General features: G+C 46.1%; 1 protein-coding gene across 1 annotated transcript in view; it reads left to right on the top strand.

Moving 5' to 3' along the window:
* The window catches only part of STS (steroid sulfatase), a 159,417-nt gene that overhangs the window by 110,065 nt on the left and 22,155 nt on the right, over positions 1 to 27,197 (top strand). Inside the window, exon 8 of the mRNA XM_028114963.2 lies at positions 11,865 to 12,002. Coding sequence (XP_027970764.1) covers positions 11,865 to 12,002 — 138 coding nt within the window. The remainder of the gene's footprint in view (positions 1 to 11,864; positions 12,003 to 27,197) is intronic.

The following is a 27,197-nucleotide window of genomic DNA, read 5'->3' as shown; positions in this document are numbered from 1 at the left end:
GGAGGTCAACTCTACAAATCCCACTGACCCTCTAGAGGTCAGTTCCGCAAATCCCATTGGCCCTCTGGAGGTCAGCTCTGCAAATCCCATTGACCCTCTGGAGGTCAACTCTGCAAATCTCATTGGCCCTCTAGAGGTCAGTTCTGCACATCCTGTTGGCCCTCTGGAGGTCAACTCTGCAAATCCCATTGGCCCTCTAGAGGTCAGTTCTGCACATCCCATTGGCCCTCTGGAGGTCAACTCTGCAGATCCCATCGGCCCTCTGGAGGTCAACTGTGCAAATCCCATCGGGCCTCTGGAGGTCAACTGTGCAAATCCCATTGGCCCTCTGGAGGTCAACTGTGCAAATCCCATTGGCCCTCTAGAGGTCAGCTCTGCAAATCCCATTGGCTCTCTGGAGGTCAACTCTGCCAATCCCACTGGCCTTCTAGATGTGAGTTCTGCACATCCCATTGGCCCTCTGGAGGTCAACACTGCATGTCCCATTGGCCCTTTGGAGGTCAACTCTGCAAATCCCATTGGCCTTCTGGAGGTCAGTTCTGCAAATCCCAATGGCCCTGTGGAGGTCAACTGTGCAAATCCCATTGGCCCTCTCGAGGTCAGTTCTGCAAATCCCATTGGCCCTCTGGAGGTCAACTCTGCAAATCCCATCGGCCCTCTGGAGGTCAACTGTGCAAATCCCATTGGCCCTCTTGAGGTCAACTCTGCCAATCCCATTGGCCCTCTGGAGGTCAACTCTACAAATCCCTCTGACCCTCTAGAGGTCAGTTCCGCAAATCCCATTGGCCCTCTGGAGGTCAGCTCTGCAAATCCCATTGGCCCTCTGGAGGTCGGTTCTGCAGATCCCACTGGCCCTCTGGAGGTCAGTTCTGCAAATCCCATTGACCCTCTGGAGGTCAACTCTGCAAATCTCATTGCCCCTCTAGAGGTCAGTTCTGCACATCCCATTGGCCCTCTGGAGGTCAACTCTACAGATCCCATCGGCCCTCTGGAGGTCAACTGTACAAATCCCATCGGGCCTCTGGAGGTCAACTGTGCAAATCCCATTGGCCCTCTAGAGGTCAGCTCTGCAAATCCCATTGGCTCTCTGGTGGTCAACTCTGCCAATCCCATTGGCCTTCTAGATGTGAGTTCTGCACATCCCATTGGCCCTCTGGAGGTCAACACTGCATGTCCCATTGGCCCTTTGGAGGTCAACTCTGCAAATCCCATTGGCCTTCTGGAGGTTAGTTCTGCAAATCCCATTGGCCCTGTGGAGGTCAGTTCTGCAAATCCCAATGGCCCTGTGGAGGTCAGTTCTGCAAATTCCATTGGCCTTCTGGAAGTCAACTCCACAAATCCCATTGGCCCTCTGGAGGTCAGCTCTGCAAATCCCATTGGCCCTCTCGAGGTCAGTTCTGCAAATCCCATTGGCCCTCTGGAGGTCAACTCTGCAAATCCCATTGGCCCTCTGGAAGTCAACTTTGCAAATCTCATTGGCCCTCTGGAGGTCAACTCTGCAAATCCCATTGGCCCTCTGGAGGTCAACTCTGCAGATCCCATCGGCCCTTTCGAGGTCAACTCTTCAAATCCCATCGGCCCACTGGAGGTCAGCTCTGCAGATCCCATCGGCCCTCTCGAGGTCGGCTCTGCAGATCCCCTTGGCCTTCTGTCACCATCTGCTCAGCAGGATCAGGCATCTGTGCGCTTGGGCAGCCTCCTGGCGTTGGAAAGTGAAACTCTTGGTGCCCGCTGGACATGAGGTCCTCAAGCATGTTTATCAGGCTTTGTGCTCAGCACTTTCTGAAGAGTAAAGGATGCAATTCCTACCAGAGAGCCAAATGGGGAGTAGTGTGTGGTTAAAGACATGGACAGCTTAGGGCCACCAGGGACATGAAGTTAGAACCATCTAATCATCTCTCTTCCCCTGTCTTGTATGGATGGCACTCTTAAAGTTATTTCCTGTCTCTTCCTCCATGACTCCGTCTGACCCATTTGCCCACCCTTTGGACACGCTGCATAGTTGCTGTGCTCAGTCCCACACTCTGCTCTCAACTGCCTTCATTCCAGGTGCTTTGTTCTAACAGATTCATCCTTATCTTCAATAGTGCATGCTTTTCTCCATTAACCGATTCTTGATGGTACATGTGCGCTGCACATATGCACATCTGGAAAGCTTCACGTAAATCACAGTATCAGAAAAACCCAATGACAAGGCAGCAAGAATAAAGGAAATGTGTACGGTGCACATTTTCCTTTCTCTTCCATTCCTATGTGAGTTTCCAGTAAAACTGCATTTGTGGCAAAGTAGTCCATTTTCTGCAAGAAGGGGTTTTTGCATCCTTAGCCCAGGGGTGTAAAGACTACAGAGTAGGGGACAGAGAAACAAGGGGGATGTCAGCAGGGCAGGACCAAGGCACATCTGGCAATCCCAACAAACATCTTGCTGTAATATGTAGCTGGAAATGCATTGTGTGGAATATTGACTCTGGTTCTCCAAATTAATTTAGTTCATAAATCGTTAACCTCTGGGTTTCATAAACTCTGTAGGAGTGTTACCATTTTTACAAAGCCCAGAGCTTAATTTCACGTTCTCGGGCTTGGACAGATATTAGTTTACCTTGAATTTACATCTCGAATTAAAATGAATCGATTTTAATGCTGTTTGATAAATCCTTTCCATAAAGAAAATGACATCATAAATTATCCAGGAAATCAAGTCCCAATTAATTCAAACAGGATTAATAAAACATGTGGGCGCATTTTAATAATACCAACGTTAGCCGCAACCACCAGTGTGCGAATGAGAAACGTTTATTGACCAACAGTCCATAACCTGTGAAATCATTTGGCGATATTCCGGTAACTTACTGAAGCGTTGCACGTGGATTAATGAGTTTACGGGGAGGTATTTTTATCCTGTGTCGTTTACAGGTGAGAAAGTGAGGTTTTGAGGGGTGAAGTAGCTTGTGCGTGATTGCCCACCAGCCAGGACGTAGCAGCTCCTCCATGAGCTGGAGGGATGTCTGGACTCTTGAATTAACTCAGGCGGTAGACTGCTCCTGTCCAGTTGCACACTGTCTACACGACAAACCGAGCCCGAGTGAGGGTGTACGTCCAGCTCCTGTGGTCTAAGACCACCAAGTCCTGTGTTCTCGAGTTTGCCCCGTATACCATAAAGACATCTGTGTTCAAAACTAGACACCAGATACAGAAAACATTAAGGTGTCGATGTGGGTCGTGCCAGGAGTGTTTTTGGGGGTAATATTTCCTCCACCTTCAGTTAACCATTTTAACACATTTAATTTGCTAGTTAAGTATTTCCAGGCCTGGAAGGAAAAGAGGCATTGGGCCCCAGGATAGTGGGTTAAAGTCCAGTTCAGGTAATACTCCACTGAATACCACTGTGTGTACTTGAAAGGTGAGGTCAGAATTCGGGGTCAGGAAGAGATTTGAATACCTGTTGCTTTTAAGTCAGGACCCACTTAGGGCTCGTCAGAAGATCAGGTACAACGGTCCCCCTGTAGAGATTTATTCCACCCGCTTGAATTAGTGGAATCAGTGAATCAGATTCTGTGAAGTCCTGTGTTTAGAGCACAACGCATGGTGCCTGGCATGCTCAAAGTGCTCAACAAATATTACGAGACTACTTATTATAATTCTTATTTCCCAGATGTGTGAAGCATCTTTGCTTGAAATGGGCATATTATGCCTCGTAATCAGTGTGACCTTCAGTGTACCGGAGTGCCGCTTCCCTGCAATGTCTGCCGAACTCCAGGGCAAAGCGCTGCCTTGATGGGGAGATCTCAGACTCTTGGAAATAGTTCATGGATGAGAAGAAAAGTCTGTGATGAAAAAGTGAACATGAATTCACACCATCTTTTAATATCATGATTGCTACTGTAGCTTCTACTTGAGATGGCCCGCTCTGGACCTCACACTCTCCAGAAGAGTCCGTGTGCCCAGAGCCTTGGTAGGAACAACTGAACTCTCCCCTAGGAGCTTGAGATCTCCCCGTCAAGCCAACCCTTCACCCTGGAGTTCGGCAGACATTGCAGGGGAGCTGCACATAAGGAAACCTGAAGGTCACACTGATTAGGAGCAAAACCCGAGAGAGGAGCTTGGTGTGGTGTGAGCCAGGGTGCCCAGGAGGGCTTGAATCTGTGATTTACGTGCAGGGTGTCCATGAAAGGAAACAGAATTTTCGATTGTGTACCTTCAGCTTTATGGATGGTAGAACCCAGTGCCAAAAAACAAACAAAAAACCCAACAACAAAAAACCCAGTCCCAAAATAAAAGTGAATGTGGATGGTGTGGTTGAGCATCACGATAACAGTTCAACCTTGCACGCCATGACACAGCCTGGATAACTCCCCAGGGCAGGTTCAGCCGGTGGCCATTCAAAAGAGCAAAGAGCTGCCCCCAGAACCCCAAGCCTTATTTTTTAGCAGACTGTAAAGTGCAGGAAGTGCAATGGCATGGCCCGATCAAGAGTGGGAAGACCGTATGCTCCCTCTGAGCAGTGCCCTTGAAAACAGTTCCCCATCAGTAGTTGGAGCCCCCCACTGCCCAGGTCAGCCATGCCCCTGTGATGTTTAGGACCCCAGGGAAGCAGTGACCTCAAGCACGCACTCGGAGTGGCTTCCTCTGGCTCACAGGCGTGCCAGAGTTGGGTTTCCTCCCACACATGTGTGTGATTGCACTGAACAGACAACAGTGACACTGTTCTCCTGCGTGCATTTTCCTCGACACAGGAGAACACCGGTGAGCTCACCGGGAATGAGAACGGGCTGGAATTATTCAGATTATTTCCAGCCAATGCAATGCCCTGGGGGAAAAAAACAAAAAACAAAACAAAACAAAAAACAACACAGGTTATTTTTAACCCAAGAAGATTGCGGAGTTGAGCCATGAAAGCACCCCAGATGGCGGGAGCAGATGCAGGTGCAGGGGATAAATCACACATTACAACTGTGATGAGGGCAGAGACAGGCTTAATGGAGGAAATCACAACATTATCATAACAACCAGGTACAGCACAAAATAAGGATGCATTTCCCAGAAACAAGGGGAGCTGAGACAGGAACTGACTGGAGCGAGACGTTCCAACAAAAGTGAGCAAAGGGTTATCTGTAGAAAAGCAACATGGAAATCCTAGGCTTTTCCATTTCCTAACTGCCCTAATAATCCCGAGTCTGCATTATCATGTTTCTTTCCTGGGTGTAAAAGTTAGGTGTGAAATTGAAACCGCACCCAAATCTCAATATTGCTGCAGTTCCTGAAATCCGTAAAATGCCAACCATCTCCTTTTATTATACGTTAGTGTTTATTAAACATTTAGTCACATAGAAGCTTCCTTCTAAAAGTATGGCCTTCAGACAGGTGTCACTGAGGAGCATTTTAGAAGTTCCGAAGGCCCCGGATGTATTGAATCAGAGTCTTCATGTTAACGTGGTTCCCAAGGGGATCGATCAGCCCATTAGAATTGGAAGAACCCTAATGTGTGGTATGAATGCGCTAGGGAACCTATGTTCTAAATACAAGGTCTTGATTATTAGTCTTCATCACCCAGAAGAATGAGAAACAAAATACCTACATTAATGCCTAAAGCAGCCTAATCACTGTCTTGCTATCACATTGGTTTACTTTCCCATAGCTCTTTGCAAAAATGATGAGGGATGTCTCCTAAACCCCGTTTTGAGTGAAATTTTCGTGTTCCCTTGGGAGATGTGGAAGTCAGCGAGGTGATGAAAGGATGATCCCCACATTAATGGGTATGGTGAGTCTGATTGAATCGAAATCAAACAAGATCTGGCACTGGGTGTGTCCATGGATATCTCACCCATGGCAGCCAGGGAGGGAGTTATCTTTCTATTAAAGGCCTCCGGAGGGATGGTCCCCGGCTCCTCCAGAATCCGCGTATGGCAGCCGTGCGTGCAACGGTCACTTGCTGGGGATAGCGTTCCAGCCCCTTTTCTCTTGGTCGGTCGTTAGTGGCAATGGGAGCCAGCCTTCTCTCATCAGTCAGGCATGGGTATACAACACGGGGGGCATTCACCCTCTTGCCCCCACTTCCTTAGTGTCTGAAATCGTCCTGCAAGACTTTGATGTTCGGAGCCTCCTTAGACCTTCACGTACAGGCACCATGGGCATAATCGAGACCCAGGCTGCATTTCAGGCAGTAGCTGTGTTAGGTCCGAGTCTAGTAAGGCAGAAGGCCACAACATCCATTTACCTTGTACAGTATTTTGCTTGCTCTTCTCTAAAAGTACCCTCACAAAACAAAAGTCATAACAAAGAACATCAGCTCTCCCCTCCACACCACGGAAGCCAGCGCGTCATATTCATATCTCTGGTGACTTAAGGAGGGCAGATAAATAATCCAATCCCGGGAATTTTATTTTTGCTCATATACTGGTTTTTTTTTTTTTTTTTTTTTTTAATGTGTAAGCTTTTGAACTTGATTTTATGCTGTAGATAACTCATAGGCTTTCCAGTGCCCCATCTGGGGGAATCTCTGAGGTCCATGTCATAGAGAAGATCAGGACCAAAGTTTTGGAAATCTCGTTTTGGGAGGGAAGTGTACTAGATCAGGTTTACCTGAATTCAATGGGCATTGCTTCCAACTGGAGACATAATAAATCTGTCTGTACGTTGACTGATATGTCCTGATATGTGGGGTGTTGGCTATACTTCTAATCCTACATAAGCTAACAGAGAATGGCCTCTTTAGGGCCACTGACAGATTTCTCTGTGCCAGTCAATAATGGATTTGGGAGAGCGCGTGGACACGGGTTAAAGCTAGCTTTCTAGAACCGTGCCAAGCATTGCACACTCTCAATGGAGAGTCCCACCACTAGGGGCTGTAATTAGCTACTCTTGTTTATTTATCCTCTGCTTCCAACCCCAGTGGCATTATTTCAGTCCCACCATTAACCTGTGGATCAGATAAAACACTTACTAAAATAGTTTTAGGGGGCCTTTTTAGGGTTTCTTTGTGTTCCCTGGAGTCCTGCTGAGTAGGTGGAAATTTTCTTAATTATTCATGTTTTGTGGCTGCTTGAGACATTTTTTTCCTTAACGAGCACAGTGCTTCCAAAAGGGTAAATAGTTACTTCACAGCATTTTGCTCCAATATTTTGTCTGAGCTGACCTACCTGGTAGGAGAAAAGAGAAAGCCAAATCAGCTGAAATCACAAGTCTTCAATTAGGCAAGCCCACGTTTTAAGTCCATCGTAAGAGCTAGGGTGCGTTGAGCAATCATAGTGGGACCAGTCTCGGGCTGTTTGGGATGAAATTCTCCTCCTTTGGTGCCTCCTGGCAACACTTGAACTATTTTACATTATTATCTCTGACTTGGAAGCAAAGAACCCCACTGAGCACTCTGGGGACCTAGGATTCAAACCAGGTCTGCTCCTTTTAGAAGCCAGGAGGCAGAGCTTGAGTACTTAGTTCTGTGTGATGGCTTCTTTCTTGAGCAAAACGTAGAACTTGGCGCGTGCATCGGGAAGCCTTCTGTCTCCTGCATGGGGTGCCAGCGCCTGATTCTCAACGGCGGCTTAACACTTTTTGTTTGTAGAATGCATAAATGGAATGAAGGAGCTCTGTCGAGTTTAGGCTTCCCCTGGAAGCCACATTCACACCTGGAGAAGGAAGGAGCCACATTTGTACATTTCCAAGTTGTGTCCCTTCAGTGTACAAAACTCTGGTCTGAAGTTCTTGTTTTTTTTGATAAGCTCGCTCTTGTCCCCAGTTAAATAACAAAGTGCTCCTGAAGTGGCTTATTTTCTGTATTTGTTTCATTCGGGGAACAATGTGCGAAAGCTTTGGAAATAACACATTTCATTTATAAGCTATCCTGCAGCCCACCATCGGTAATTCAAAACTATCATCCTGTATGAATTGGTATCATTATACCTTGAGAAGCTTACTGAAAAATAATATTTGTGGACCTCTGACGTGCAGCACACTGCTCTGAAAGCAAGAACAATACACCAGCCTTTGTTCTCACGGGAGATTTCCGCTCAGAATTTTTAGGCGAGAAATATGTTAGACCTTTACGGGATCAATCTTAATGAAAACTTAAACAGTTAATGGGCTCCGGGCTTTCCAAATGAGATTCTGGCACAAGACCTAAACTGTATGGGATGCAGAGTCCGTGTTTTGGAGAAGAAAGAACACAAAGGAAATCAGAAATCTGACAGTTTCTGCACACGTGGGGCCAGATATTCCACGGTTTGTACATGCACGGTGGCCTCAGCTAGATTGCCTTGTATTAATCCCAGCCCAGCTGTATAGGGCATTTAGATGAAAAAGATGAAGTCATCGCTCTAGGCAATGAATGAGAAAAATTGATGGGGACAAAGTGAGTATCTTAAGACGGTCACTTGGCGTACTGGGATTTGGAGGAAATGCCCCCGGGGGAGGGGGGCATGCTGGGATGGGGAAAGATATAATGTGTACTTGGGTAGAAGCAGTCTGGGTAGTAAGTGCCACCGCAGGATCACCTGGAGATGGAAAGAGCCTGCCAGGAAAATGGCAAAAAGGAGTCGTTGCTGGCTTGAACAAAGAAAACGGGTCTCCGGGAGGCTCTGAGGCCCCAGCCCTCAGCACAAATCCCGTGTTCAGTAGGTGCTTCCTAACACGTGTTGGGTACGTGGGTGAGGGAGTCTTGGATGGGACATTGTACCTGAAAAGGCGCTTTTTAAAAAAGTAGCAGGCTATTTTTTGAGGAGTTTGAAGTTTACAGAAAAACTGAGCAGTAAGTCTAGTTTTCATATTATCCCTTTCTTTTGCACACAGTTCCCCTTAGAATATCTTGAATTAGTGCAGTACATTTTTTGCAGTTGATGAGCCAATGCCGATGCATCGTTACCGACTAAACGTCATAGTGTACAATAGGGTTCACTGTTGGAATCCTGCGTCCTGTGGATTTGGACTGAGGTATAATGACATGTACCCACCCTCATGGTATCAGACACAATACCTTTCATTGCCCCCAAAAATCCCCTGTGCTGCCTCTCCACCGCCCTCTCCCTTCCCCGTCTGAGGCTGTGGCAACCCCACTGATCTGTTTACCATCTCCATCTCCAAACTTTGGCCTTTTCCAGCGCATCACGTAGTTGGGGTCCTATAGTGTGTACATTTCCAGATTGGCTTCTTTCACCAGACAACAGGCATTTCAAGTTCCTCCATGTCTTTTCATGGCTAGATGGCTCGTTTCTTTTTAGCGTGCATAATATTCCATTGTCTGGTGGACTGTAGTTTATCCTGTCTCCTCCTAAAGGACATCTTGGTGGTTTCCAAGGTTTCGACAATTATAAGTAAAACTGCTGCAAGTATTTGTGTGCAGGTTTTGTGTCCATACAACTTGTCATGGATGGCACATTTAAAAAAAGTTTCTTATATGAAAGGTGAATTATATTTGAAATGGAGGTGCATGGTTGCACACCCTTTTGCAAAACACTGGTTACGACACAAGGGAGTAAAGTCTTCAGTCCTCTGCTAACTGCTTGGTCTGTATTATTTCACTTAGAGACTGCTGTATGATGAGTCAAAAGGGGCATTTTTTCCTTCAGAGTATAAGTGGGGGTTATATCGTCTTATTTCTGCTCCCTAGTTTAACTCACTAAACTAATTACCATATTCAGAAGGATACAGCTTAAATTAGTGTTAGAGCCAAATATCCCCAAGCAGACAGGTGATTTGCTTTGCTGTACCAAGTAACACCTCAATCAACGTCTGCCTGATAATGATGTCTCATGGGAGACAAATCTAAAAGGGCCCTCATGCATCTTATTGCTTGGTTCTGAGTATAGCATTTATGGATATGGTGTGGCTTCTTGGAATGTTTATTATATGAGTTAAAAAATTGAGAAGGATTGAACATACCATAGCCGGTGGCGTTGGCAATCAAATAGCAAAAATAGGTTTTGTAACAGATGACTTGGGTTTTGCTTTTGCTTCAGAAGTCATCTGTGCCACCTCTGTGCAGAGTTGACTCTGCAGCCCCTGTCCTCTTTTTCTGGACCACATAGGTGAAGGTGCAGCCCCAAAGCAGAGGGCCTGTCCCCCCCGGGGCATGACCTATGTGCCGGGTAGGATGGGCTCATACTCCTTTATTATTCCTGCTGCAAGGGATACCTGGCATCCTTATAAAATTTCAAGTGCTGTGGTTATCCTGCAGTAATGAGATGGGCCCCCCTCCCAAATCGGGTTCCCATGTCTAGACTGATGATGCCACACCTACAGCAAGAGTCTACGAAAAGGTTTATTACTCACATAATGAGGCTTTCTGGGGGTTGGGGGGGAGCAAGGTTGCGCCCAGGCTGATCTGAAAACAGCTTGAGAGCGATGGGAAAGGAGAATGATTGACCTTTCATGGTGGGGGGAGGCAGGGATTGGGTGAGACATTCAGGCAGGGACTGGCATAGCCTGAAGCTCCCACAGCACTGCAGGGGGCAGCACCCGGGCTTTCTTATTGGCTCATTGGGCACAAGTCAAATAAGGACTGGTGAGGCTCAAGAGCTCTTTGCAGTCAAGCATCAAAAGTGGAGTCAGACCCTAATACCTCAACCAGAGTCGAAGTGCATGCGTTAACTTATGAAATTAAACTGGCAGCATAGGAGTATATTGTTCTCTGTGGAGATCACAAATTGTGTTCGTCTAGTTTGACCCTCATTTACTTCTGACCTCACAACTGACGGCAACGTCCTAATCAGACCGTCCATATTTCAGCCCCTTCTGTCTTCAAGCAGCTTCCTTTTTTTTTTTCTTATGGAAAACTTAGGCCTAAATAGAAGTAGACAGCAAAGTGCAGTAAACTTGCATGTGCCCCTGATGCGCCTTGAACAGCCCTGAACTCATGCCTAATCTCGTTGAATCTATACCCCATCCTCCCTTCCCTTCTTCCTCTACTAATGTGAAGAAGACAGGCAGCTATGGTCCCATTTTATCCAGGAGTATTTCAGTAGGTGTCTCTTATTTTTCTCGCCTTATGTGTCGTTTAGTGCTCTGTGATTCTCCTGGAGTCCATCCACTTAACTATGTTAAGGTTTGCAAATCTGGCCTTTGGAATAAGGTTTAACCCTTACTTCCTGGCTCTTCAACTTCCTAACTTAGTGTGAGCTTGAGCAGGTCACTGTCCTGACAGAGTGCAGTTCCTCCCATCTGGGAAAGGAAGCCTACGCTGTTTGCTCACAGGGTTTCCAGTGGTCTGAATAAGAGAGTGTGTGATAGCCATTTGCGGGCAGAGACTGCTCAGTAGATGGCACCTGTTACTCTTGCTGCTTTTGCCAAAACTGTGATTGTGTTGAAGCATTGCTCTGTGGGTGGGGTAGTATACAGTCTTAGGTGTGGGGAGTAAGCTGAGGACAAGAGAAAGGAAAACACGAAGAAAAGGGTTCTCTCCCTCCCTCTGCCCCTTCCCCCACCCTCGCTTTCTCTCTCTCTCAAAAGTAGATAAGTAAATCTTTAAAAAAAAAAAGAAGAAGAAGAATATTGATGGTTTGGTGTTCTGCACTGAATAAGGGAAAATGGTAGACTTCTTTGTGTCTTCAGAACCATTGCACCTTCGTCTCAGTGGGTCATGATCTCAGGGCCTGATTTTCCAGAATGCTTTCTCACGTCTCTGTACAGAATCACTCCATAATGCCTAGAGTTTCAAATGATGCTCCCAGGCGACACTTGCTTCAATGACTAAACCTTCTCAGAACCTTGCCACAGGCGGGCTTTCTGATGGCATTGCATCCCCTGCTGGGATCGGTGTGGGATAGTTGCCGTGTACGGGGGCATTTCCTTCCCATCTTCAGAGAAGTCAAGAGCAAATGATCCCCTTCTTTTGTAAAGATGGAACTGTACTAAAATTGAACATTTCTCCCCTTCAGGGCAGATCTTGAATGTTCTAGATGAGTTGAAACTGGCTAATAACACCCTCGTCTACTTCACCTCGGATCAAGGAGCCCATGTGGAAGAGGTGAGCGCCAAGGGAGAAGTCCACGGAGGCAGTAATGGCATCTATAAAGGTGAGGAATCTGCCGACGTCGGTAAGCTCTGGCCTCCCAGCTCACCTGCTGGGCACCTTTGCCTTGACCTTTGAGCTTTGATGTTGTCCCTCTGCCACTTTCCGGTATACAGGACCTCACGGCGTTGCAGGCATTGAACAGGGAAGTGACCATGTTGCCGTTTCTGTTACGGTCCCCACGGATTTTAAAAGCACACTTTCTAGGTCAGGACATTGGAATGCGGGCATGTTCACCCAGGGTAAACTCAGCCTCTCTACCGGCTAGCGGGTTAAAACAATAAAGCTGTGTATTGGTTTCCTGTTGCCACTATGACAAAATAACACAGACTTCTGGCTTAAAACAACAGTTTATTAACTTATTGTTCTGGAGGTCTGAAGTCTGAGATGGGTCTCACTGCACTAAAATCAGGGTGATAGGGGCGCCTGGGTGGCTCAGTCGGTTAGGCATCTGCCTTCGGCTCAGGTCATGGTCCCAGGGTCCTGGGATCGAGCCCCGCATCGGGCTCCCCGCTTCCCCCTCTCCCACTCCCCCTGCTTGTGTTCCTGCTCTTGCTGTGTCTCTCTCTGTCAAATAAATAAGCAAAATCTTTAAAAATAAAATAAAATGAAATGAAATGAAATCAGGGTGGCAGCAGGGCTGTGTCATTCTGCAGGCTCTGCGGAAGCATTTGTTTTCCTGTCTTTTGCAGCTTCTGAGGCCACCTGCGTTCTCTGGCTGATGATCTCTTCTTGCATCTTTAAAGCCAACAGTGCACAAGTCTTCGGACCTCCCTTCCTCTCTCTCTCTCTCTTTCTCTCTGACCTCTGTTTCCATAACGTCATCTCCCTCCCTCACTTACTCTAAAAAATATGGTTCCCGAAGGACTGCTATGATTCTCCTTGTGCCACCCAATCACGCAGCTCATTTTCCCTTTTCGGGGTTCTTAATCAGATCTTCAAAGTTCTTTTGCTGTGGACGGTCGCATAGGCACCAGTTCTGGAGGATGACGACGTGCCCCTCTTTGGGAGGTGGTTGTTCTGCCGACCTCGATGTGCAGTAGCATCTCGGGCTCGTGCTTCATTCCCGACACAGCCTCAGCTAAGCCACCGCCAAGACCAATCAGACTAGTCCTTGGGGACGTGGGAAAGTCCAAAGTAGATCAGACCCAGCTGCTGACCCCAGGTTGCTTGTAGCGTGCAAACATGGTGAATACAAGACGTACGTATCTCATCGCGATAAAATGCGACCCATTCCACAGACTTAGACGACAGGCCCAAAGGGGCATATCTGTGCTAAGGGTTAGGACACCCACCCGAATCTGCGGTGGCTGTGGGTTTTTGCACCGTGGGGCAGGATGAGTGGAGGTGACCACAGTGACTCATCGTGTCCCAGGTAGTGGGGACCACCTCCCTAAGACAACAAGATGCGTAACACCCAGGAAAGCAGGTGACTGTAAAATTTCCCTAGCGTAAGGTGAAATAGTGCTCGATTGCCCTTTGATATTCTCTCATATGGATGTTTCAGAGATTCCCGGGGATGCAGGGAATCCGAGTTTACCTCAAAAGATATGAAAGGAGAATAAATAGGATGCTTTGGCCCATTAATTGGTTTAGAAATATTGATTGGGCTGTGCATCTGGCCCTGGGCCTGAGGCAAAAATAATAAAATGTGGTCTGTGCCCTGAAAGAACTCAGGGTCAGCCGGTGGTTGGGTGGGTGGGTGACTGAGTGTGTGGTAGCAGGAAGCCTAGACTGTGGGATTTAGTAAAAGCGTCAATATTAATAGGCACAAGAAATAGTGGTGCATATGACCAGGAGATCCTCAGGAGGCCTGGGGGCCCCGGAAATGTTTGCAAAGTTGGCAAGCCTGGAAGCAGTTAGCCACGGTGCGTGCTTGCTCTCTTCTGCGTCTGGCTCTGCCAAAATACTCAATTCTGTGGCGCTGGGGGCGAGAAGCAGCGCGCGGCTTGTCCTGCAACGTGAAGGAGTTGGATCACGCTGCGTCACGGAGCAGCGAGGCAGAGAGGTGGAGAGAGGGTAGTGAGTTATCTGTCCCAAACACGCCTACCTTATACTTCTGTTTACACCTTTGTGTGTGTGTCTGCCGTCCTCTTCGGAGCACCTCGGGGCAGGGACCTTGCTTACACGTTTGGTTCCCTGGAACCTCGGACAGAAAGATTCCTGTTGAGTGCTGGTCTGGATGACCTTCCTAGGATGTGCACGGCCCTTTCCTCCGCTTGCCGTGTTGCCTCGGCAGAGCACGGCACGCAAATGCTGTTTGACGTGGGTCAGGTGAATGACCCATTGTGTTTCCTCGGCGCAGGATTAACTAACCGTCCCCGGCAGCCCCTCTTCCGACCAGCCCTCCCTCTGTTCATCCTCTTATTTTAGTGTAGGGAGAAGTGAAAACTTGTACTCCCGTAGATTAAGATTAGGTGTATCGCCGTATTTCAGCGAGGTTATGGCCTGTGTGGAGAGAGTTGTTTTTATTTTATTTTAGAGACGACAGCGTCTCTAAGGATGGAGTGACGGGTTGTATAGCATGCAGGCGTTCAGCCTTTCATTTATTCTTCCACTGAAGGCCTGCGACGTTCCAAAGTAGGTAAGCGGCTGCCGATGAGACACATACGTAAATCACAGTAACGGAAGCGGTTACAAGGTAATACGTTTAAGATTTAAGCAGTTACAAAGTAATACGTTTAAGATTTAAGAAAGTCACATTATGACTGCTGCTGTGAAGCACGTCGGTTCACGTCGGTCCAGGGAGGTGACCAGGTGACCCCCGGCTGATGGATCTCGGGATGCGTGAGGAGCAAGAGGAGACGGGTTTAGCATTTCACTGTGACAGTTGACTCTCGTGGAGATATCAGTGGTGTGGGTCGGAAAGAGAGCGTCAAGGGTCTCGAAGGATGGTCGCAAACCAGGGTTATCATAGACCCCTAACAGCATGTCAGGAGCTACCCCCTGATTTTCTTTTTTAAGAGAAACATTTTGGACGTGTGAGCAGTGTTTTGCTATTTTGCTTGAGTGCTAGAAATACCACCAGTGTATGATGCTGTATTAATATCTCAGCCACGACTCTGTGGCAAAGCATTATCCCTCTGTCAGATTGAGTTGGAATCAGGCTTACAGCGCAACATTGTTAAAATGCGGCTGCCCTAAAAGGAAGATGTGGTTTCCTTCCAGCGGTAGGAGATGACCAAACACCCTTCTCAATGTCACATCTCGTTTTCTAAAGCCGCCAACTCCGACATGCTCGTACACAGAGGAATCGCGCATCTTTTTCTGAACAGTTAATGATTTTTAGTCTCAGTCAAAACCTCTCAGAAAGATCTTCAGTGTATGAGTGAGTTCTTCTACCATATTACCCAGTCAAATCTACTTGCCTAATGGAATCTGTGGGTGAATTGGATAGAATGGCTACAGTTAAATCATCCTTCTCCAGAATTCAACACGACCTTCCTTTTAATCATAGGGACAGAAGATCCCTGCGGTAGTCGTCATTTTTAAAAAAAATAATGTAATATTATAGGGGTGAAGGAATAGTGACACCATTAATACTTCTTCCCATTTTTTTTTTGAAGGAAATGTGTTTGCAGCATGAATCTCCTGTTTAGATTTAGAGAAGGGTAGACCGTGTTGGTCAAAAGGCATCAAAGGAAATTGAGAGATAGGAGTAGGGTCCAGTGTGGACTTTGAGTATGACCCTAGTGAAATTGTAGCAATCTTGGCAGTGTCTTCATCCTAACAGATCCTGATACGTTTACTTCTGAGAATCTTCTAAATCAGTTTTCCTTCCACTGTCCACGTGTTCTGAATGATTGTGTCAACCTCATAAACCTAGCCCACCAAGTCACAATCCATAGCCCCACATAAGAATTCAGGAAGCATTGCCTCCAGTAGTGCTTTTAGTTAATCTGACAGCATTCCCATACTGAGCCGTGAGGATTTTTGCCAAAAGCAAGATAAATAAGTGAACAGCAAAATGCCAGAACGTTTACATTGGCCTGTGACCACGTATAGCGGTTAAATGTAAAAACTCCAGCAGGGCTCTTAAAATATTGAAAATGTGCACATGGCTAATTTGAGAGCAGGGATTAGGAATCGGTGCTTTTAAAGGAACAGAGAATGTACGATCTCTGTGCGATCCTGAACTGTATCTGGGACGCACAGGTCATGGCTCTCCGTTTGTGTAACTGTTCCCTGGGCAGGTGTTGGGTCTGTGGTGGAGGAGTCCTCAGAAGGCTCTCTTCATTCTGCACCCTCATCTGGACCAGGGCTCAAGGCAATAGTCCTGTAAATAGTGGTTCTCCTGTGGAAGGAGCGGCTGGCCCCGCTCTGCGTCACCTGATGTCTAAGTCAATGTCTGAAGCTGTTAGACTGCTTCTTGTAGAGATGGGTGTGAGCAAACTCTGGGAAGCTTCTGCTCAACCGTAAGTGCCGGCCCTTCCTACTCCGTTGACCTGCCTGTCAAAGGTGGGGACCACTGGGGCTCTGTCCTGAGTCCCCTCACTTCTTTACCTACCCACTCATGCTCTATGAGCGCATCTTCCCGATTCTTCTTTGCTGCCAATCCCCTCTCTGCCCAGGGACCTGGATGAGCTTTAATACACATGCGGTCACTGTACCGTGCTGAGTTTCCTAGGGCGGCCCCAAAGTGGATGGCTAACAAACAACAGAAAGTTGTTCTCTCTCACTTCCAGACACCAGAAGTCCTAAATCAAGGGATCAGCAGGACCATGCTCCTTCTGAAGGCTCTACTGGAGGATCCTTCCTTGCCTTCTGGTGGTCGCTGGCAATCCTTGGCTTCCCATAGCCTGTGGATGCATCACTCCAGTCTCTGTCTCCTCTGTCCTCTCAGCTTTTCTTCTTTTCTTAAAACACTCCGCTATATTCCCACCCACTGAGAATGAAACGTGAGGTCTGCACCACGGCGGTACACAGCCCTACCATGACCTAGAGCTGCTTTATCTTCCTCGGCCCTGTCTGCTTTTTTCTGGGGTCCCCCAGCATTTTAATCTTGTTTCCACCACAGCGCCCCTCCATTGGCAGTTCCTTCTGGTGGGAAGCTCGTCCCCTGGTCTTTGCATGGATTTGATCTTTCATTCCCGTGTTGCCTCTGTAAGATCTCCCTGGAGAACTCCCTCAGTCAGAACTCAACATACCACCTTAGTATAATTTCTTGTGCATCCAATATGTTGTCTATTTGTAATTTATGTGCTCATGATCTGTCTCCCTTCTTATAATGTAAATCCCATGGGAGCGGGGATCTGTGATGCCTTATTCACCTCTCTGTCCCTTTGCTACAATAACCACATTGTAGGTGTTCAGTAGATACTTGCTGAACGAATAGTAAACATGTCCCAGATTTTTCTTCCTTCTGCTCCTGGTACCATACTTGAGTATCTCCCCCTTTCTCCCCTGAAATACCCTCTTTTTTGCTGGGACCAGAGTAACTTCCCTAAGATTTTCTTATAGTCGCGTTTATAGAGTTTTCTGCCTCTTTCTCAGAGCAGAAAAGTCCCTGTAGTGTCGGAAAGAGAACGGTTAGACTAGCTCTGGCTTCATTTCCATTCCTCTCTCCAATCAAGGTCATCCTGAAGGAGGCTCTCCCCCCACCTCCCTTTTACTCTGCCTAAGCGCGAGTAATAAATGTCAGCGGAATGGATAAATTAACTCTATCGACAGCGTCTGCACAAGCATGGGGGTGGTGGAAATCCTGTTCTCCCAAGCTGTTCAGGAACGTAGACTTCCCCCACATGCAGAAAAAGGCTTTCCAAATTCCCTGACGCCCGCATCTGAGGCCCTGCCATTCCTGGCATCTCTCCTTTACCTTAGGGGCGGATTCCAAAAGCAGCCAATTTGGCTCCTGTCTGGGCGGCTTATGAGTTGCTTCTTATACTCCCTGAATTTGGCGTGTCATGCCCTCATGCAGTAACACAACTTTCAGAGAGCAGTGGATGCTTTTGTTGGAGGGAAAAAAAAAAACAAAAACAAAACAACAAGACCAAACAGCAAGAGGGTCTGGGAGTTTATTAGAAGGTGGTTATGCAACATGTAGGTTCTGACTTCAGATTTTGACAGATATTTTCATCAGCTTCCCCAGAGTAGGCAAAGCAGCCCCATCTTGCTGGTGTGGGTATTTAGTGTGCCGGGAGGCGTCTGCAGCCTTTTCACCTTTGAAAGAAGATCGCATGCTGTCTTCATTTCTGAGTGCACTCGTTCAGTTACATTCGAGCAACAAGCACTCACATATTGACTCCGTACAGTACGCTAAGCATGGGGCTAGCTTCTAGGGCACGGAGGCCAAGGAGACAGGGTCCCTGAGCTCTGGTAGCTCATATTCTAATGCTGAGATGCAGATCTACAGAGATGGTTTAGAATAACGAACTGCTAAGGGAACTCTTAGGAACGGACGTTTAGAGGTAGTCAGCCCAACCTGGACTTCCGAGAGCCTCCCAGGGAGAGATGACCTTTTGCAGGCTGATGTTTTTATGTGCTGGCAAGGAGAGGAAAAGTGAGGAATTCATTCTAGGCGGGAGTGAGATGCTTACGGTGAGCAGAAAAGTAGCTTGGCGTTGCTAGAGATGGAAGACTAAACCAGGAGTGTCAGGTGATGTGGCTCATGAAGATACCCCACATCCAAGTTAGTATGTCCGACAGGAATGTGTTAAAAATAACTGTTGCCATTCGGGTAGTAGTTAAAATTGTGTGTGAAGACTATCGCCCAAATCCAGTACAAGGAAAGGGTAGAGGCATGCAAATAATAAACTGAGGAATGACTGTGTATCCAGTCCCTCATCTTTAGAGCTGGAATAATATGGTTGTTATTAGAGGAATATCATGAAGAACTTTTGTGAGGATTAACAAGTCAGTGCACGCAAAGTGTTGGCGCACGTACTCAGTACACGCAAGGCATCACTGTCATCCATGAGAATACAAGATCTGTGACGGCATATGTGTTGTTTTACTCACTTCTGTATCCACGGGACGTACAACAGTGCCTCACTTCTGACTGAATACATACATGGAAAAAGAATTCTTGAGCTTGGGTTCGAAGGGTACATCGGTCGAGTAGATGAAGACGGGACTGGACGACCTTGGTAAATCCACTGCTGTTTGGTTGTTGATTGGAGACAAGGAAAGACATCCATGATGTGTCTTGTGTCTTTGGCTTACATGGTTGTGTAGATAGAGGGACAGTCTCTTGATGAATTGAGACTCATGGGCAGAGAGCTATATTTGGTTGGCAGGTGGGGAGGTGTATGAGATTGTTTGGTGTAAGAAGAGAGTCAGGGACCACGCCCTGAGGCACTCTTACCTAAAAGGTGAGGTGCACAATGATGATATCATAAAGGCAATGTTGACAGAGTGATTTGGGAAATAAGAAGAAAATTAGGGGAAGAGAAGATTCAGGGAAAAGCATGAATGGTGAGTGGTGCTAAAATGGCCAGTATGATGACGACACAGGTCCGTTTCATTGATTCCCCACATGATGCTCACAAGTGTATTTTTAGTGGAGAGGTGGGGGGACAGAGGCTGGACGGATGGAAGGGTGGGGAAAGGGGAAAAAAATTCTCACGTTCTTTTAAGAAATTTTCCGTGCAGGGAGGGAGGCTGTTCGAAGCAGGACTTGGTCATATGGGAAAGGTTGGAGCATATGTGATGATCCGGGGTAAACTTCCATAGAGGGCTGACGTACAAGGCGTCGCTGAGAAGCTCCAGTTGCTGTGAAGATCCGAGATTTATGGGGAACAGATAACGTTTTTCGTTGACGGCTGGTGTCTTACTGGGGAGATGCCAACTCAAGTCAGAGTTTATACAGGGGTCGGTGTTTGGGCAAGAATATGATGGACAGTGGTGTATTACTCGATCGGAGCCAATAGTCATGACCACATACATAGGATAAGGTTAGCAAGCACCCCGAACACTGCCGTGCCATTTTGAACGACTGGGGCTGTCCACTTAAGCAGAGAAGAGACCTGCCGAATGATCAACATCTTAGTGCCGTGACAGAAGGATTTCACTGAACTGTTTTCATTTGGTAGAATGTCTGGCCGTGATACCACAAGGTTAAATTCTGCAGTTTGGGCCCATGGCTGCAGAATCCGTATCAGGGGGCAAGGTTTGTGGTTGGAGGATGGGTGTTTGATTTACTCACTTTTGAGCCGGAGCAGATGCAAGTGAGGTGGTCTAGTGTGGGCTGTGCGGAGGGAGGCTGAGGTTGCGTGGCGGCAAAGCGCAGGACAGTGGGAAGGATATGGTAGCGGTATATAAACTGAGCTCTGGGCGGGCGGGGAGTTGGGGTATTTCGTGGTAATGAGCTCCTCTTCCTGGATGACATGCAAGGTGAGGCTCTCTTCTGAGTTTGGTAAGACTCTGGAGGAGAGAACTTTTGGAATGCAGTTGATGAGGGAAGTGAAAAGTCCTAGCAATGTTAACGGACAAACAGAATGTTGGAAATAAGAATTTCTCATCACACTCATCTACAGGGGAGTCTTCCCCCCCCCCCAGCCATACTGTTCACTGATTCAGCCATTATTTCATTCATTCAAGAAATAGATTGGCCACTATGATTTGGAAAGGATGATGCTGTGGACCATCAGCTGGTTAAGTGCTGAATTAGACAGTTTGTTTTCAAGCGCTTGTGGTCCTCCTGGGATGATGAGATGTGCACAGAATTGATTGTCGTGATTGTCAGGCATCCCATGAACAAGGAACTGGAAACATACGAGGGAAGTGGACAGTAGGAAAACGTCGCCTGCAGTGGTGGTCGTAGGGGGCTTAATTCCATAGGAGGGGCATCATGTTGTCAAGGATGTGTAGAATCGTTTGGGGTTTGGCAGAGCAGACATCCAGACACAGAACTTTCCGGAAGGCAAGATGGGACAAGCTGTTTCCTGTGGCACTAAAGTGAGACTTAGCTCAACCAAGGTGTGACGTGGCAGAGGCGGATCAGACCCAGGACGTGGTTCGCTTTACGTTCTCGGCCAAGATACGTGCTTTAGTTTTTCGACTCGCAGGAGATAATAAGAAGGTGCTCAGCTGAGTGAAGAAATGCACTGTTAGTAGAAGCCTCACTGACATTTCCACTCAATACTATAGGATTTAATATCGTGGACTAAGGTTTGGTTGCTGCACTCACCTGACCGCACAATCTAAATGCAGTAACTCAGGGCGGGGCTTAGGCAACTGTGGTGTTAGGGATCCACAAATGGAGCCCAATGCCTGATTTTGTAAACAAAGTTTTATTGAAACACAGCCCCACTCATTCCTTGATGTGATGTCTCAAAATGTGACAGCAGAGGATGAGTGTTGGGAAAGCAATTATGTTGACCAACCCCTACACGGACGAGTTAGCAGTTTGAGGTCATGTTCCTTAAGGAGTTAACTCTTTTCAAACTGTGTCAATTCATTTTAAGGGTGTTTTCCAAAGTTTTACCCCTCTTTGAGCACTGACATCAGGAGACTGTTGCTCTTTATTTTGCCATCAGAATAGGTTGATAGAACGCAGATCATTATTCTATCCTATCTCCTGCCTGGCATGAATAAATCAAGGAAAGAGTAAAACACAGCATCTTGGGTGAGAAAGCATTGAATGCAAATTGCGCCCTTTGTGGTTTGCATCAATCCAGGGAAACCATGTTATGCAGACATGGAGATGCCCAAGAGGAGAAAAATGGCCAAGAGAGTATTTCATAAAACTCTGCACCCTGATCAAGCATTAGAATGGCTGTCATATACTCTTGCCACTGAAAGTGATTTGACCTGCCGGGTGGCAGCATTAGAAAGGACAAAAATTGAAGCCTGGTTCGGAAGCAGCTGTTCCTGACAAGAGTCTTGTAGTAAATGGTAGAATTTTCTCTGCACTTGCCTGGAGAGACTGACGAGCCTCAGCCATCACACTTTTGTGACTTCCCATCATGGCAAAGTACCATCTAGATGAGAGGCATGCGACTTTGACAATTACTTGACCAGATTTTAAATTTAGACCTTGCTTCTTTTCTCTGCTCACACATTTTCAGAAAAAGAAAAAATAAAAATCCAGATTTCTTATCCGGTTTTTCTTCGTTTCTCCCGTAAGCTGCCTCCAACTTTCCTGCACTTAATTCTCCTTCACGACTTAAATCAAGACTCTGTTGAGTCAGGGTGGGCGTTCCTAGGGACCCCCCCGCCCCGTGCTGTTGACTCCCAGTCAGAGGGATCTGTGGGGTCATGTGAGCTGTCCTCGGAGACTTGGAGTTTCTGTGGGGTGAGATCCTTGTTCATGCAGTTTTGTGTTCCCTGTGGGATTCTGAGAATCAGGAAAAGCTAGGGTTCAGTAGCCCCGATTTTGGAGCTCTAGTTGGTTCTATCGCTTGCTTGCCATGTCATGTTGGCCAGAGATTTGCCAGCTGTGGAAGGGGGTACCTACCTTGCAGAGGGCGGTAGGGAAGGAACGAGTTAATATCTGCAAGGAGCCTGAATCGTTCCTGGAACATGGGGCACTCCATCATTATTCCTGGTCGTTGTAAGTCATTGCTTAGTAAATACTTGCCAAATGAATGGAGCTCAGCATTCGAGCTCCTGTGAACTTCATTCGGGGACAACCGTAGCAGTTACGGGGAGAGCAGAAGTGTGTACTGTCCTTTTTAAGCCCGGCGGGTGCATTTTGCACATAGCCCTTTCCAGGGAGCACGGCAGGAGGAATGAGACTCAAAGCTACACCATCTGACAAGTAAGGATATTTGCTCATGAACACATGCCTGGAAATGTGTGATCATACTTTATCAAACATGCTGTTCCCTGGGGAGAGTGTGCACGGATGTGTTTATCATCTGTTAAAAAATTTTTAAATATATATATATATATATATATATTTTTTTTACCATTGCTGTTGTAAAAAAAAAAAAACACTCCTTTTACAGCTTTAGAAAATTGGGTGAGATTCTGTTTATTGATATGTTTCTCTAGTTTCTGAAGATAAATTCAGAACTGTAAGATGAGAGATTTAGGTTATACACAGTGGGTTCGTATTTTCATACAAGGTGTAATAGTTCGTCCTGAGTATGATGGTTTGTCTTCCGAAAAGTAGCTGAGCATGACACTGTACCTGGTCCTGCCACCCCCTACATGCAAGTGCTTAGTGGACGGCTGGGTTTGGGGGCTGCACCACACTGGATCCCAAGGAAATCCTGTGTCCTCCTTGAGGGTGCTCTGAGCATTGCACTTCAGCACAGGTAAGCCCCTTCTCTGCACCCACATAGAACTCTTTCCGCCAGGGGGCTACTCGTGGCTTGGAACTCTCTAGGGGATCTTGAATCTCTGGCAGGGTGTGAGCTCTCGAGGGTCGCTCGAGGAGTTTTGTTTTGTTTTGTTTTCAAAGTGGTTACACATCTCAGAGACTTCTCTTCCATCACCCGGAGCTCTGGGACCTCAGCAGATTTCCTAGAGCAGAACAGATCCCTGATGTTGGATTCATGATAGATGTGTACCTTGGATGAGCCTCTGGATTTCTATGGCACCGTCTACATTGTGTGTGTGCGCGCGCATGTGCTCACGCCTATGTAAGTGGATAGGCATTTATAGAAATGGTAAGAGAGATGGAAAAACCATTCAGTTTTCTTATGACGAGATTGAGTCATATTTACAAAATAAAAGCAAGTATTTCCATTGCTGATTTTTTCAGCTTTTTAAAACTAATAAAAATTGTACGTAGTTAAGATACACAATTCAAAATTGGGGTTGTGTATGCATTGTGAAATGATCACCACAATCAAGTTATTTAACTTAGCTGATACTTCACAGAGTTACCATTTTTGTCTTCTTTTTGTTGTTGTTGTTGTTGTTGTAGTGAGAACACTTGAGATCTGCTGTCTCAGCGCGTGTCATGTCTACAATGACACGATGCGGTATGGTTAACTGTAGTTTCTTGTTGCACCTTCGATCCCAGAACTGACTCATCTTGCATGACTGAAACTTTGTACCTTTGACCAGTATCCCCCCAATTCCCCAATCCCCTGCTGGTGGCCGGTCTACTGTCTGCTTCCCTGAGTTTGACTAGTCTCCGTTCCTCGTGTACGTGAGATCACGCGGTATTCGTCGTTCTGTGTCTGGTGTCTTTTACTGAGCATAATGCTCTCCAGGTTCACCCATGTCGTTCCCAGTGGCAGGACTTCCTTCTTGCCTACGCCTGCAATTCCACTGTGTGTGTGTCTACATAATTCCACATTTTCTTTATGCATCCATCTGTTCATGGGCATTTGTTTCCATATCTTGCGTGTTGTGACAAAAGATAAGTGTCAGTGAGGATGTGGAGAACAGGGGACCCTCGTGCACTCTTGGTGGGGATGCAAAGTGGTTCAGCCACTGTGGAAAACAGGATGGAGGTTCCTCAAGAGACTATGATCCTGCAATTCCAGTTCTGAGTACATATTCAAAGGAAATGAAGTCAGAATTTTGAAGAGACATCTGTGCCCCATGTTCATGGCAGTGCTATATTCTAAGACATGGAAGCTCTAGCCAAGGCATGGGAAGTTTGGCACGTCTCAGGCCCGCTCACATGTGGATTTGGAGCTAGTTGTCCCTTTGCCTTAACCTGGGGAGACCCGGGAAACCGTCCTTGGACATTGTCTTTTTCCTTAAAGAATAATACATCTGTTGACTCTGGGGAACATAAAAGAATGTGCTCAGTGTCCCAGTTTTTCTTAAGCCTGTGGTTCAGAGTTGTCTTCCTGAGTTTCTAAATCCAGCCCACCTGTGGCCCTCTTCCAACATTTTACAGGCAGGCCAGCACCAGCTCTCTCTTGCACCAGAGGTGAAATTGTATTGAGGAATTGTGCAAATTCACAGACTTTGGTGTTGAACAAAGCTTTGTATCTGCGCTCTAGCTCGCTAGATCAGTGACCTTTGGTACGTAATTTTGCTCATCCCCCTCAGGTGTGGGTATAGATGGCCCCCACCTGTAGATTGGACAGTGAAGGTAGCACCACCGTGGGGTAGGTGTAATGATTTAATGAGATGAAATGCATATTCTAGGCCATCAGATTTTGCTTCTATAGATGGGGAATCATAGTAGTGCCCTTGTGAGGTAGATGTAGGATTTAGTGAATGAAATGCATATCATAGTCCATATCACGTAGTACGTGATCAGTTAAATTGAGCCATTAGAAACAGCACATATAGGGCACCTGGGTGGCTCAGTCAATTAAGCGAATGACACTGGCTCAGGTCGTGGTCTCGGGGTCGTGGAATCAAGCTCCATGTCGGGCTCTCCACTCAGCCTGGAGTCTGCTTGTCCCTCTCCCTCTGCCGCTCTCCACCACTTTCTCTCTTTTCTCAAATAAATAAAATCTTTAAAACATTTTTAAAAAACAGTACATATAAAACCCGTGAAGTAATTCATATCGTTTTCCCTGATGTCATCTAGAGAATGCAAGTATTTAATCAACTGGGGAACACACACATATTTCATCTCTGTGTATTTAGTATGGTTTTTACTTTGGAATCAGTATAGATTGACAGAATTACAAATATTAAAGATAGTTACTGCTTTCCCTGTACCCAGCTTCCTCCAGCATTAACCTTCTACATAACCACTGTTATCTGTCAAGAAATTAACATTGGAACATCACCTTTAACTGAACTATACATTTTCCACTGATGTGCTTTTTCGTTTCAGGATCCAATCTGCAACGCCACATTGCACCTAGATGATACATTTTTAAAGGATTCTTTTTCATTATTGTGGTATTTTGGTCTACCTTCTGCTTTATTTTATGTTAACCAGTGGGGCAATAAATATATACTGTAGCCATTAAACAAGATCTTTATGTTATGTAGCAAACTTCCTTTGGTGTTCTTAAATTAAGTGAAGTTCTACGAACTTGATCTAGTAGTAGGACAGTCATGTGCATATTCTATCAGCTTGATCCCAAAGAAGGATAAACATCTGAAAATCATATGAGGTTCATCTAGAAGGATAGTCATGTATGTATTCATCTCGTTGAAGAATAAACACATGAAAATTCTCCGAGCTTGATCCCACAGATGGAAAAACAAATGAAAACCCTATGAGGTTTATCAAGAAGGATAGCGGGTACACATTCTATGAGTTTGAACTCGAAGAAGAATAAGAGTTAAGTCTATGAGTTTGATCTAGTAGAATAGATTTTTTAAAAATTCCATGAGCTTCAACTAGTAGAATAATAGGTGAAAATTTTATGAGGTTCATGTGGTAAAAGGCATGTGCATATCCTGTGAGCTAAATCTTACAGAAGGATAAACAGATGAAAAAAATCTGTGAGTCTGAGCCAGTAGGACAAGCAGCTGAAAATATTACGAGGTTCATCTAGTAGAAGGATTTGCATGTGCATAATCTGTGAGATTGACCTGGAAGAACAAACAGATGGAAGTCTACGGGCTTGATCTAGTAGATGGATAAGCAAGTTTAGATTCTGTAAGCTTGATCTAGTAGAAGGATACATAGATGAAAGTCTATGAGCTTGGTCTAATAGAAGGATAAGCAAGTTTAAATTCTGTGAGTGTGGATAAGCAGGTGAAAATCCCATTATCTCGATCTGGTAGAAGGGTAAACAGGTGCACATTCTGAGTTTGATCGAGTAGAAGGATAAGCAGGTGAAATGCCATGAGCCTGATCTCTACTATACGAATAAGGAGGTGAAAGTTCTATGTGCTCGATCTCCCAGAAGGATAATCAGAGTAATTCACAGGTTGTGATTCCTCCTGTAGCTCAGTCAGCTATTGACAACTTGAATAAATTATGGCAAAGTGTTTGAACGTCCCTATTCTTTGATGTGATAATCTGTGATGCAAGAGTAACAGTATTTGTCAGATAATTACCTTAAGATCATGTTGAAAAGATTTAGTGCGATACTTTTAACTTCTCGTGGAGGCCGTTCTAGAAACTGCAGACTATAATATGAATTTATGTGTGAATTTTCCCTGATGTCTGTGCGTACAAAACATTTAGTGCCTGAAGTTTGAAGATCTTGTTTATAAGAGGAGTTCAGGCTGTAATCGTGAGCTACAGTTCATTCAGCAGTGGTCAGAATTCACTGTACCGTCATCAAAAACCGTCATGACGAAGTGAAGCTTTGCTTCAAGATCCCTTGAACCTCTGTCTCCGGCAATCCATTTTTTAAGTTTCGATGGCATTTGCATCCTTTGTTAACCATGCATGGTATTCATGCTTTCTCTCCTTGCTATGCATCTGCGT

Source organism: Eumetopias jubatus, unplaced genomic scaffold (assembly GCF_037043125.1).
Source record: "Eumetopias jubatus isolate StellerSeaLion01/CBP00866 unplaced genomic scaffold, mEumJub1_p1.0 scaffold_11, whole genome shotgun sequence".
In the NCBI taxonomy this organism is placed as follows: domain Eukaryota; kingdom Metazoa; phylum Chordata; class Mammalia; order Carnivora; family Otariidae; genus Eumetopias; species Eumetopias jubatus.
This window is presented reverse-complemented; position numbering and strand designations above follow the sequence as displayed.